We start from the raw sequence: 13187 nt of genomic DNA on the forward strand, positions 1-13187 counted from the left end.
CACTTTAAATATATTGTGCTACTTCCTTCTGGCCTGCAGTTTCTGCTGAAAAGTCAGCTGATAGCCTTATGGGAATTTCCTTGTATGTAACTTGTTGCTTTTTCCTTGCTACTTTTAATATAGAATTGCAGATTAAAAGATTTTTTTCTTGACTTCTCTGAAGGCATTATTCTGTTATCTTTTATCGTCCTGTGTTACTGATGAGGAATTCAGCTATCCTATTTTCCTTCCTTAGGTGACTTCTTTTTCTCTATGGAAGCTTTCAGAATTTTATCTTTTTAAAATGTCATGAGAAGATGTTAAAAAAAATGTCATAAGAATGTGTTTGGGATACTTTTTTCTGAGGTGATGCCTTAGGCTGACAAATAAGCAGGGCCCTGGATACTTCATTTCTGCTTCAACCAAAGTAGCTTTTATAAATCGCTCTTCTGCATAAGATTTCACTGCTTAGGAGGGATACACACACACATACACACACAATTTACAATCTAGAATTCTGTATTAAGTCATATATATACACATGTATCTCTCATCTCCAACTCATTTCCTTGGGATTTGAGGACTGACTAGTTTTTGCTCTCTTGCAGTTGACAACACTTATAACAAAGAGGCAGAAAAAGAAAACCTGGTGGAAGAGTCCATTCCAACAAATGCTTGTTCTTCTCTGAAAGTCAAAGGAACCACATCAAGAAATATTCTAGCTCAGCCTCAGAGGTAAGACTGTTTTGGTGTTCAGAAGTGGTGGTTATATTAATAACGTTCAAAGAAGAGTTCCTGGAGCACCTACTATGTGTTCCATTACTACATTAGACTCTTCATGTTACCTTATTTAATCTTCATAACATTTATGAGTTGTAGGTAACATGCTTAATTTATAGACAAGGGCTCAGATGTACTAAGTTGCTTGCCCAAGGCAGATTTATTTCAGAGATAGGATTCAGACTGATCACTTTGGTTCCAAAGTCCTTGCTATTTGCAAGGGTTCAACATGGGTTGCCATTTATTTGTATGGATATGTGGCAGGTTTTTTTTTTTTTCCTGTGTATAGGTTGTAAATAAACTTCATAAGGGCAAGTGTCATGTATCCCTAGTACCTAACAGTGTCTTGCAGGAGCAAAGCTGAATAAAGTCTTGAGTGAAGGGGTGGATGGATGGGTGGGGTAAGCTGTACTCTTGGCACTAGGAACCTCTGAAAATCCAATGTCTTTGAATGCTGCACTTTATATCAGTATCATCTTTTTAACCAAAACAAAGCTGTTAATCTTAATATTAGTTGCCTTCAGATGGCACTAATCAAAAGATTATTTGAATTAGATTTTTTAAAACTTTCACTTGGGAGTTCCTGGTGGTCCAGTGGTTAGGACTCAGCACTTTCACTGCCATGGCCTGGGTTCAATCCCTGGTTGGGGAACTTAGATTCCACAAGCCGCACAACATGGCCAAAAAAAAAAAAAAACTTTCACCATCTAATAATTACCACTCACCCATAGAGTTTCAATTCCAGGACTGGGGACTTCCTTGGTGGTCCAGTGGCTAAGATTCCACGCTCTCTATGCAGAGGTCCCGGGTTGGTTCCCTGGCCAAGGAACTAGATCCCACATGCTGCAACTAAGGGTTCGTATGCCACAACTAAAGATTCCATATGCCACAACTAAAAGAACTGTATGCTGCAATGAAGATCCCAAGTGCCACAACTAAGACCCGGTGCAGCCAAATAAACAAATACATATTTAAAAATAAATAAATAAATTCCAGAACTATTTAATGCTTTATACTTTGATGTCAACAATATTGAGGAATGGCAGAGTATTTATAATACTATTGCTCAGAAGTAATGAAATTACCCTTTACAAACCCTCATGCTGGTATAAGGGGATCACCTTTTGAATTTGGTATCATACATGCTTATTTTAATCTTTTCTGGTGAAGAAGCCCCTTTTAATTGAAAATTTCTGTGAGATTCAACCAGCTATCACAGGAAATTTAAGAGATTGCTACAGGTTGATTCTATGGTTTCTGTTCCACGTTTAGATTGTTAAGTCCCTATGGAAAAGGGACCCAGTATCCTATAGATTCCTTCAGAGTCCAAGATAGTGCTAGTGTCTTGGCTTCTGCATTTTGAATATGTATATTACTAAAATTGCCCCACATTCTGAATGAAGTTTTGAATGCTTTTTGGAAATGATGGTATGACAGAAAGCCAGCTGTTCACAGAATCAGAAGATCTGAATTGTTTTTGTTTCGTTTGTTTTAAAGGCAGGTATCTCTACTACTCAAAACCTTAGTTTACTGAGAATAACCGTCTCTCTCAGGTTTATTGCAAGAAATGGCCAAATAGGATAACATGTGGTAGTAGTTTGTAAATGAGACTGCATTATGAAAATGCATAACGAGGTAAAACATTAGTGCCATTTATCTTAGATCTCATATTTATCTTAGTCTAGGGATGCCTAATCTAGAAAAGAAGAGCAGATGGAATAGGAAGGAATAGATAATCATACAAATTTCCTACTATTTTCTTCTCACATGATTTTGATGGATAAGCTGAAAGATGGCCAAAACTCCTTTGACTCAGAATAGTTAAAAGTAAATAAGGCCTTAGTCTATAATAATAATTTTTCCATGCAGGTGTTGCTTTACCACATATATTTTTTAAATAAATTTATTTATTTATTTATTTTTGGCTGTGTTGGGTCTTTGTTGCTGTGCGTGGGCTTTCTCTAGTTGTGGCGAGCGGGGCTACTCTTTGTTGCAGTGCACGGGCTTCTCATTGTGGTGGCTTCTCTTGTTGCGGAGCACGGGCTCTAAGTGTGCGGGCTTCAGTACCTGTGGCTCGAAGGCTCTAGAGTGCAGGCTTAGTAGTTGTGGTGCACGGGCTTAGTTGCTCCGCAGCATGTGGGATCTTCCCGGACCAGGGCTTGAACCCGTGTCTCCTGCATTGACAGGCAGATTCTTAACCACTGCGCCATCAGGGAAGCCCCACATATATGTTTTAATTTTTATAGTCTCATCTCTTAGCAACTTCTCCCTAAAGACATTCAGCAATTCTTCTCTTGACTTTATAATATCATTGTATATTGAATTTAAGTAGTGGTCCAAAATGGCCATGTCTTCATGTATGTTGCCTTCTTTCCTTCTAATTTTTAATGAAACCCTGTCCATTTAAAAAAAATTAACTAATTTTATTGGGGTATAATTTACATATAGTAAAATGTACAGCTCTTGAGGGCACAGTCTGATTAGTTTTGACAAGTCTATAATGCAACCATGATACCAATATAGAACAGATTCCATCACCTCAGAACATTCCCTTATTCCTCTCCCTTTAAATTCAACTTTTACTGTTCTTTCTGCCTTCTCACTTTCCCGCCTCCCACCCAGAGGCAGCCACTGTTCTGATTTCTGTCACCATAGATTAACTTTGCCTGTTCTAGATATTTTTATAAATGGAATTGTATAGTATGTACTCTTTTATATCTGAGTTCTTTCACTTAGCATGTGCTTTTGAGATTCATTCATGTCATTGCATATATTAATATTTTGTTCCTTTTTATTGCTGATAATAAATTCAGTTGGATGGATATACCACAGTTTATCCATTAACCAGTTGAGGACATTTGAGTCGTTTCCAGTTTGGGGTTATTATAAATAAAGCTGCTATGAGTAGTTTGCCTATAGATTTTTGTGAAGACGTGTTCCTCTTGGGTGAATACCTAGGAGTGAAATTGCTGGACCATACTGCTAAGTGTATGTTTATAAGAAACAGAATTTTTCCAAAGTGACTGTACCATTTTACATTCCCATTAGCAGTATATGAGAGTATCAGTTGCTCCATATCCTGGCCAACACTTGGTATTGTCAGTCTCTTTAATGATATTTCATTGTATTTTTTAAAAAATTAATTTATTTATTTTTTGGGTCTTCATTGCTGTGCTCAGGCTTTCTGTAGCTGCAGTGAGCGGGGGCTATTCTTCGTTGTGGTGCATGGCTTCTCATTGCGGTGGCTTCTCTTGTTGTGGAGCACGGGCTCTAGGTGCGTGGGCTCAGTAGTTGTGGCTCGTAGGCTCTAGAGCACAGGCTCAGTAGTTGTGGCACATGGGCTTAGTTGCTCTGCGGCATGTGGGATCTTCCCGGACCAAGGCTGGAACCCGTGTCCCCTGCATTGGCAGGCAGATTCTTAACCACTGAACCACCAGGGAAGTCCCTCATTGTGTTTTTAATTTGTATTTTTCTGATGACTGATGATGTTGATCACATTTTCATTTGATTACTGGCCATTCATATATCTGCATATACAGTTGTTTTTTTAGTCTGGCTCCCTGGAGTCTCCCCTGTGCCTGAAAATGTTAGTGGTCAGCCAGGACCGTGTAGAGTTTATACTCAGGCTTAAGTGTTCATCCTCTCTGGTTCTCTTGCTTCTCATTTTGCCTCTAAATTTCCAGTTGTTTTGCCAGCCCTAGTGTTTGTCTTCTGATACCTAAAGCTAGTAAGACTTTAGCTGTGTGCCATTCTACTATATACACATTGGGGAATGCACTAATTCAAATAAAAACCAGTGAACTCACCAGTGTCTTACCTAGTGCATTTATGTCTTTTAAGGATGGACACCTCACCAGTTTCTGCTTTTTCACTGGGCCCCCCAGTCTCCTCTAAACATGCATAGTTAACATATATAGTAATACATAGGAATTTGTGCAGAGTTTTGGCTCAGACTTTGGGTGATACCTTTTCTGTAGCTCTTTCACTACCGGGACTTTCCTCCTGTTTCCAGCAGCTGTACTGGCCTGAATTCTATCTTTCGTTATCTACGGCCAGTGCGATTAGAGTTTTCTGCTGCTGGAGCTGCCGCATTTGGGGTGTGCCCTCAGGCAAAAAAGCTACTAACTCATAACTCTTAACCTTTGTAGTTACTTTTCATGGATAAATGTTTCTCTTTTTTCTGCCTGCTTTTGGTCACTTTTCAGTGCCTTCAAGTAGTCATATTTTTATATATTGTGTACATTTTGTAATAATATGCAAGAAGATTTGCATGATAAATGCACTCTGCATTACTCCATGTAATTGTTTTTATGAGTACTTTTAGAGATTGATATGAAACTATTTGCAGATGAAAGATCTGAAATTTGGGATTTGCTTCAAAAGCTAGGCGGGTGTGGATGGAGGGAAAATTGACAGTGTGATTGGCTATAAGTTGAAATTTTTAAAGCTGAATGATGAGTAGTACCTGGTGGTTCATTATATTATTCTCTTCACTTTTTACTAAGTTTTAAATTCTTTATGATAAAGATTTTAAAATTAGGTACTCTATGCAATCTAATAAAAATTTGAATATATGCTAATACATCTTAAGACTTGAGAGAAATTAAACAAGATCTAAATAACTGGCAGGACATAACCATGTTCATGGTTTGAGAGACTCAGTAATGTAAATATATCAAATCTCCTTATCTGATGTATAGATTCAATGCAATCTCTACAAAAATCCCAAAGATTTTCATTTTGGACATTGATAAATTGATGCTAAAATTTATACAGAAATGCAAAGGTCCAAGAATAGTCAAAATACTTTTGAAGTGTCTAGTAGATAGCAATATTATAAAGCTACAGTAATTAAGACTTTGTGGTATTACCCAAGGATAAATGAGACCAATGGAATCAAATAAAAGCTTACTCTCTCATATATGGACACAATATACGACAAATGTGGTACTGCAGACTTTGGGGAGAGGGTGTTTTTATTTTTCCCCCTTCAATAAATAATGATTGGACAATGGATAGCCACATAAAACAAAATGAGAATTAGCCCCTACCTCACTCCATAGAAAACAGACAGTACAAGGTGGATTGTAGATCTAAATGTGAAAGCTGAAGCTCATGTAAGGAAATATAGGAGAATATCTTCATGACCTTGGAATAGGGCAAGATTTCTTAAATAGAATCCACACAGAAAAACACTGACATGCTTTTAGGGAAGGAGGTTGTTGTATTTGAGCATATTTGTCTAATCAGATGATACCATAAGGAGAGTGAAAAGCCAAGCCTCAGATTGGGAGGAGATATTTGTAACACTAAAAACCTACAAAGGGCCTCATATTCACAGAATATAAAGAATTCCTACTAATCAATTAGAAAAGGATTGACAATGCAGTAGAAAACAACCAGGAGACTTAACTAGCACTTTATGAAAGAGGATGGCCAAATGGCCAGTAAACACGTGAAAAGGTGCTCAGTCTCACTGGGAAAAGCAAATTAAAACCACAATGAGTTTCTACTCTATACCAATTTATATGATTAAAATTAAGTCATCCGACAATACTAACTGTTTTGGAGAATGTAGAGCAGTGTAGACTTTGTAAATTTGTCAGTGTAAGCATAAATTGGTACAAGCACCTTGGAAAATAACTTTAGTTGATAAACCAATGTCTATCAGTGACCTAGCAATCTTACACCTTAACATACCCAACAGCAATGTGTGCATCAAGAGACATTATGTGAGAATCAACAGTAAGCTGGATAAATAATGGTATGTTCCTACAATGAATGTTACACAGCATTGAAAGTCAGTGAATTCGAACTACGTGAGTCAGTGTGGTTGAATCTCACAAGCATAATGTTGAGTAAAATAAACCAAGACAGAAAAAATGCTCGCAGTAGTCTGACTATTACATAACGTTTTTTGTTTCCTTTCCAAGCTAACAGACCATGTTTATGGAATGCATGTTTGTATGGTAAAATGATAAAGCAATCATTACTGTAAAAGTCAAGATAGCATCTGCTGCCAGTGTTTCGTTTCTTAGTCTGTGTGGTGATTTCATGAGTCTTCACTTTGTAATCACCTAACTTAATTTTTGTTTTGTGTACTTTTTGTTATGTGTTATATATTTTAACAAAAATAGGGGGCCATGGCTAAAAGAAAGTGGAGAAAATAAACACTTGGTAGTAAATTTCCAGGAGATCTGATTTCTAATTTTAAGTCTGACAGCAATCAGCTGTGTTACAGGGTCAAGTCACCTCATCTTTTTTTACTTTTACTCATACTTCCAAAAGGAGGGAGTTGTACTAGGTGATTGCCAGTGCTTTTTTACAAAATTAAATCAGCTCTATTGAGGTCTAATTTACAAACACCAATGCACTTAAGTACCAACATTTTAGGGTGAATTTTCAAAAACTATCAGTAAGACAAGAAGGTATTAGATTTTTAGAGCAGAAATAATGCCACTTTTTTTTTTAGAGCAGAAATAATACCACTTTTTATAGCCCTTTGTAGTTTGACATATTTTCACATTTCTGAGGAGTATTTGCATATATAGTAGATGTATTTATTACAAATAAGTTTTGTCAATTCTTCTACCATAGAAGATCTCTTAGACTCTCTGCTCAGAAGAATTTGGAACAGAAAGAAAAACATCATGTACAAATGAAAGCCAAGAGATGTGCTACTCCTGTTATCGTCAATGAAATTCCACCCTCCAAAAAAATGAGAGTGTAAGTAGCCACAGCTTCTGTCTGTTGACATAGATTTTACTCCGTTTGCTCCTATGGTAATAGCAAGCAGAATACGTGGTGCTTGTTCTTATTTTTATCAGTTAGGAATGTATTTTGCTGAAGGTAATAAGACCTCTCTATTTAACTATAGAGGTTTAAAGAATAGTGATTTATTTGCTTCACAGAAGTCTGAAAGTAGTTTGCTTTGATTCAATGACATCTCTTTGAGTCTTAGGGTTTTTTTTCATACTTGTTGCTCAAGATGGCTGCTATGTGTTTCTTAGCTTCTTCTTAGTGCTTGTTGCCTCATTATCTGAAGATAGCTACTATATCTCTAGGTATCATATCCATGTTTGAGAGAGGAAGAAGAAGGGTCTGGCAAAGAAAGAGGGGCAGCACCCATATCAGGAAAGCAAAGTATTTTCCAGAAACGCTTATGTTATGCCTCAGTTGACTGAACTGTAAATTAGATCCCCTCTAGTTGCAGTAGAGACCGTTGAAGCAAGTACAATACTTCTGCCTTCATACATTGCTGCCCCAAGCAAAATTGGCGTTCTGTTAATAAGAAAGTAGAATTAAATATTGAGAAGACAACTAGCTGTCTGGCATTTGTTCATTTGGTGATGAGCAGTTGGAATCTCTTCCTACCCTCCTGAACCATCACCAGACAGCTCTTACCCTGACTTCTATTGGCATTCTCAAAGTTTACCCATTGGTATATATGATCTGATGATACTATTGGAAGAATCTTCCTGTTGAAACATGGTTTTTGTCCTAAAGAATGAGAAAATTTAAGCCATGTGTGGTAGATCTGGGGAGGAGGGTAGAGCAGGATATGCTGTAGGGAATTGAGAGGTTATTTTTTGTCCTTTTCAACTCAAGTTCTCACAATAAAAAGAAGCCAGAGGAAGAGGAAGAGGGCAGTGCTCATCAAGATACTTCTGAAAAGAATGAGTCTTCCCCAGAGAAAGCCAAGGGCAGACATACTGTGCCTTGTATCCCACCTGTAAGGTATGATTCTATACTGAATTTCAGCTTTAGAGTCAGTAGAGTAAAATTACAAATCGGGGGGCTTCCCTGGTGGCACAGTGGTTGAGAGTCTGCCTGCCGATGCAGGGCGCACGGGTTCGTGCCCCGGTCCAGGAAGATCCCACATGCCGCGGAGCGGCTGGGCCCGTGAGCCATGGCTGCTGAGCCTGCGCGTCCGGAGCCTGTGCTCTGCAACGGGAGAGGCCACAACAGTGAGAGGCCCGCGTACCACACACACACAAAAAAAATTACAAATGGGTACATCTACAGTCTGTTTGATGCATATGGAGCTTGGGAAACTCTGAAAGCCGTAACCATGGTAAGGTAAATTGTTTTATGTCCTTGTGGGTGCTTGAGTGTTACAGATTGAAAAAAAATTAACTATTAAAACAAACGTAAAAGAAATATAGAAGGAAAAAGTTAGTGAAGGTTCTTACTACCTAAATTGAACAGTTTTTATTTTGCCAAGCTCCCTTCTGGACTTTACTCAAGTAAAATACATATTTTTACAATCAGTGTATAAGCAATCTTTGGGTTCTGCTTTATTCACTCGCTATGAGACTATTTTATTTTCTGTACTGCTACAAAATCTTCACATTTACCCTTTTTTTGATAGATTGTTAGCATTCTATCAGATTATATTTAACTATTTCCTGTTGAAAATGCTGTTTCCGATTTTTCACTATTATAAGGAATCAATGAACATCTTTACAGGCAGATCCTTTTCTTTGACTAGTCTCCTCAGGATAAGGAAAGAGGAATTCCTTGATCTAAGATTATGGTCTGTTTTCTGGCTATTGATATTTATTGCTAATTTTATTTCCAAAATGAATGTGTGAATTTACAGTGCCATCAACTTTGAATGAATATTTTTATTTCCTTGTAGTCTCATCGGCATTGAATTTTTTTTACTTTAAAAATTGTTTCAAATTTAACTGATATGTTGATGGCATCAGATTATTTTAATTTTTATGTTTGCTGACAAGATTGTGTAACTGTTATTGTAAGCATCTTTTCCAAAGTTCCTCTTGGGTGAATCATCTGTTTTCCTTTCCTATTTATCTGTAAGTGGTCTTAGTGATGTTCTCATTACTAAGAATGGCTACTTTATTTTATTGTTATTGGTTTTTTAAGAATGGCTACTTTAAATTGAACTTTTGCTATGTGTCCAGTATTTCAGAAACATTATCTTATTTAATAGTCACAAGTATTCTGTGAGAACAAGTATTCATATTATCCATTTTACATTGGAGAAAACTGAGGCTCACAGAGGTTAAATAGTTTTCTCAAGATCACATAGGCAGAAAATGAAACAACAGGGTTGGGATTTGAATTCTGGATGGCTTTACTCCTAAGTCTGTTCTCTCTATCACAGTATATATTTTATGTATATTAACCTCTTGCCATGTTTGTTGAAAATATTACTACTGGTATTTTAGTTTTAGTTTTTCTTGTGGCATAAAAGTTAATCATTATATAGTCAAATTTGTGGATATTTTATAATATCTTCTATAGTCTATTTTAGCTGTTTTTTCGGAAACTTTTTCAATATTTTAGAATAAATTTTGTATCTTTTTTTCATAGTGTTATCTAAGTTAATATCAATTTATTAGGTAATACTTTTTGGTTTTGATGGTTATTTTATCACAGGTTAAAAATCTAATCTATATAATGCCTTTAAATTTTTTTAACCACTGAGTCACTTTCTCCTCTCCTCTCCTCTCTCATCTCCTTTACTGATTTGCCTTTTAGGCAGAAGATTCTAAAAAGTACTGAGGAGCAAGAGTTGGAGAAGAGAATGAAAATGCAGCAAGAGGTGGTAGAGATGCGGAAAAAGAATGAAGAATTCAAAAAATTTGCTCTTGCAGGAGCAGGTCAGCTTGGTTCTGATTGAGTCTGATTTATGAGGGGGTGCTTCTCATAATCTTGGTAGGGTTTTTGAAGTCTCTAAAGCACAAAAGTCTTTCTTGGTCAGTAGTCAGCATAAAAAGATGTGTTTATTTAGAAACCTGGACATGGGTACCATTCACATCCCAGTGATCATTCCCTAGAACATTTTACATATGTTGGTCCTTTCTTAGAGCATGCTGTTCCTCTCCATCTCTAACTGAAGAAGTCACACCCATCTTTTGAGGCCTTTTTCCATGAGTCCTTACCTCCTTTCTCTAAGTGGAGTTAATTCCTCCCTCCTTTTTTCTCCTAATTCTTTTTCTTTGTATTAGAATAAGAAGGAACTAGGATTGAGACAGAAGATAGAGCAATTGGGCAGACCAGCTTTCTGTTATTGTCTTCCCATTTTATCCTAGTCAGAGGAAAAGACAGCTGAGTGAATCCAGTTGTAGTTATGGAGGAAAGTATAACTGAGAGAGCTGAAGGGATCAGAGTTCTGCTTTGCTTTGGCATAATTATCATTGGTGGAGTCAAAGCTGTGAAGCTCTGCTTACTGGGTTGAAAAGCATCTCTGGAGTTTATAGGGTATCCCTCTTAGAAATGCTTAGTTAAGTGTGCTTTTAAAGTCAATTCATAGCTTTTCCTATCAAAAGTATTCCAGTTTCTCTGTCTCCAGAGCTATGACCACAACTGGGAGGTGGGATTCTTCTCCCCTGTGCTACCTTATAACAGTTTGCCTCTGACTGAAAGGCCTCAAACCTAATAGTACTAAATGAATAAGGCACATATATTGGTGTCCCTGAGGACTGTTTCAAGTGTTGGCTTATATGTAGAGAGTAAACAAAGTTAGATCCATGGTAATAGAAATACCAAAAAGACTGGATAAAAGGGGACTTACTTTATGTTCTCTATTCTTAGTGTTATCTGTGTGTTTTACTCTGCTCCTCACTCAGGGCTCCCTGTGAAGAAATCAGTGAGCCAGGTAACCAAATCAGTTGACTTCCACTTCCTCACAGATGAGCGAATCAAACAACATCCTAAGAACCAGGAGGAGTATAAGGAAGTGAACTTTACATCTGAACTGCGAAAGCATCCTCCATCTCCTGTAAGTTGATAGACTAAATTAATATTCTTGTTAATAATTCAGTGAGGATTCTGGTGTAATATTTGTGGTCACTTAGTTAAAATAATATAATTGAGAGGAGCATATGTTTTTGAGTTAAGATAGGTCTGAATCCTCACTTTGCCCCTGTTAGCTGTGTAATCTTGGATAAATCACTCTGTGTCTCTGGGAAGCATCTTATCAAGTTGCTGTGAAAACTGAATTGAGAATGTACACAAAACACATAGAATTGTGTGTGGCAAATTGTAGGTACAGGCTTGTTATAGCTTGTGCTATAACAAAATTTTTGAAAAAATCTTGTGTCTGCAAAGTTGTGTGCAAAATATAACAGGGTTTATGGGGAAAATGGGATTGGGGCAGACCACTCAAATCCAGTTTTGTTATCAGAGCACTAACAAAAACAGTAACAATCCTAAATAAAAATCCTAGCACTAAGAATTTCTCCTTGCATTTGCAGTCACCATCATGACTTGTTGAAGTCAGTCCTTTGCAGTCTTAAATCTTGGGGTTGTGCTTCTTCCTTTGGGATGTAAGTCCTTGAAGAGCTTTGTTTCCAATCAGAGACCAATTTTATCAAAATTAATGACCCAAAGAGTAGGCTTCTTCATCAGTCAGTTTTTGGTAGGATGTGTGGAGAGAATTTGATTCAGGCAGCTGCCTGACCTGATTCAGGTCCAGAAGCCCAATTAAAAATTTTTAAATGGGACTGGGGATGGGATACCTTTGCAGCTTTTTTTGCTTCTAAGAAAACTTGCTCTTGATTGCTTCAAAACATTAACATGCTTGGGAAAAATCACCTTATGTACTCTTACAGAACAGATAATTTGTTAAGTGCTAGATGCTTTCTCCCCCTTTTCATTTTATTTTTATTTTTTAATTTTTTTGGCCATGCTGTGTGGCTTGTGGGATCTTAGTTCCCCAACCAGGTATTGAACCTGCGGCTCCTGCAGTGGAAGCACAGAGTCCTAACCACCGGGCCGTCAGGGAATTCCCCCTCCCCCTTTTTAAAAGATGGGAATAGACTGTTTATAACCCTTGCTCAAGGACTGACAACATAAGAAGAATAATCTTGGCTTTACACAGGCCCTTTTTCTTTCTTTCTTTCTTTCTTTTTTTTTTTGCGGTACACGGGCCTCTCACTGTTGTGGCCTCTCCCGTTGTGGAGCACAGGCTCTGGACGCGCAGGCTCAGCGGCTATGGCTCACGGACCTAGCCGCTCCGCGGCATGTGGGATCTTCCCGGACCGGGGTATGAACCCGTGTCCCCTGCATCGGCAGGCGGACTCTCAACCACTGCGCCACCAGGGAAGCCCCGACCCTTTTTCTTTTGATCCTCTGTACTGAGTCTGTGGCTTGTAGTAGATCTGAGCTCTTCCATAACACTTCATTTGGGGAACAACTTCTTTCTTTTCAGGCCCGAGTGACTAAGGGATGCACCATTGTTATGCCTTTCAACCTGTCCCAGGGAAAGAAAAGAACATTTGGTGAGACGGCTTCTACGTATGTGCCCCTTGCACAGCAGGTCGAAGCCTTCCATAAACGAACCCCTAACAGATATCACTTGAGGAGCAAGAAGGATGATATTAGTAAGTTTCTTTCCAGTATCATACCTGGCTGGAGCCTCCCCTAGAATTCCCTTTCCTTACATCTTAGGTGCAAAT

General features: G+C 37.9%; 1 protein-coding gene across 2 annotated transcripts in view; it reads left to right on the forward strand.

The window, feature by feature from the left end:
• The window catches only part of TPX2 (TPX2 microtubule nucleation factor), a 52886-nt gene that overhangs the window by 18315 nt on the left and 21384 nt on the right, over window positions 1-13187 (forward strand). Inside the window, exons 3-8 of one of the 2 annotated variants that reach the window (XM_065892219.1) lie at window positions 588-714; window positions 7357-7485; window positions 8368-8496; window positions 10267-10388; window positions 11358-11509; window positions 12941-13112. In XM_065892219.1, the coding sequence (XP_065748291.1) occupies window positions 588-714; window positions 7357-7485; window positions 8368-8496; window positions 10267-10388; window positions 11358-11509; window positions 12941-13112 (831 nt within the window). The remainder of the gene's footprint in view (window positions 1-587; window positions 715-7356; window positions 7486-8367; window positions 8497-10266; window positions 10389-11357; window positions 11510-12940; window positions 13113-13187) is intronic. The other variant, XM_065892220.1, reaches the window with a different exon arrangement.

The sequence above is a fragment of the Phocoena phocoena genome, chromosome 15 (assembly GCF_963924675.1).
Source record: "Phocoena phocoena chromosome 15, mPhoPho1.1, whole genome shotgun sequence".
NCBI classification, from domain to species: Eukaryota; Metazoa; Chordata; class Mammalia; order Artiodactyla; family Phocoenidae; genus Phocoena; species Phocoena phocoena.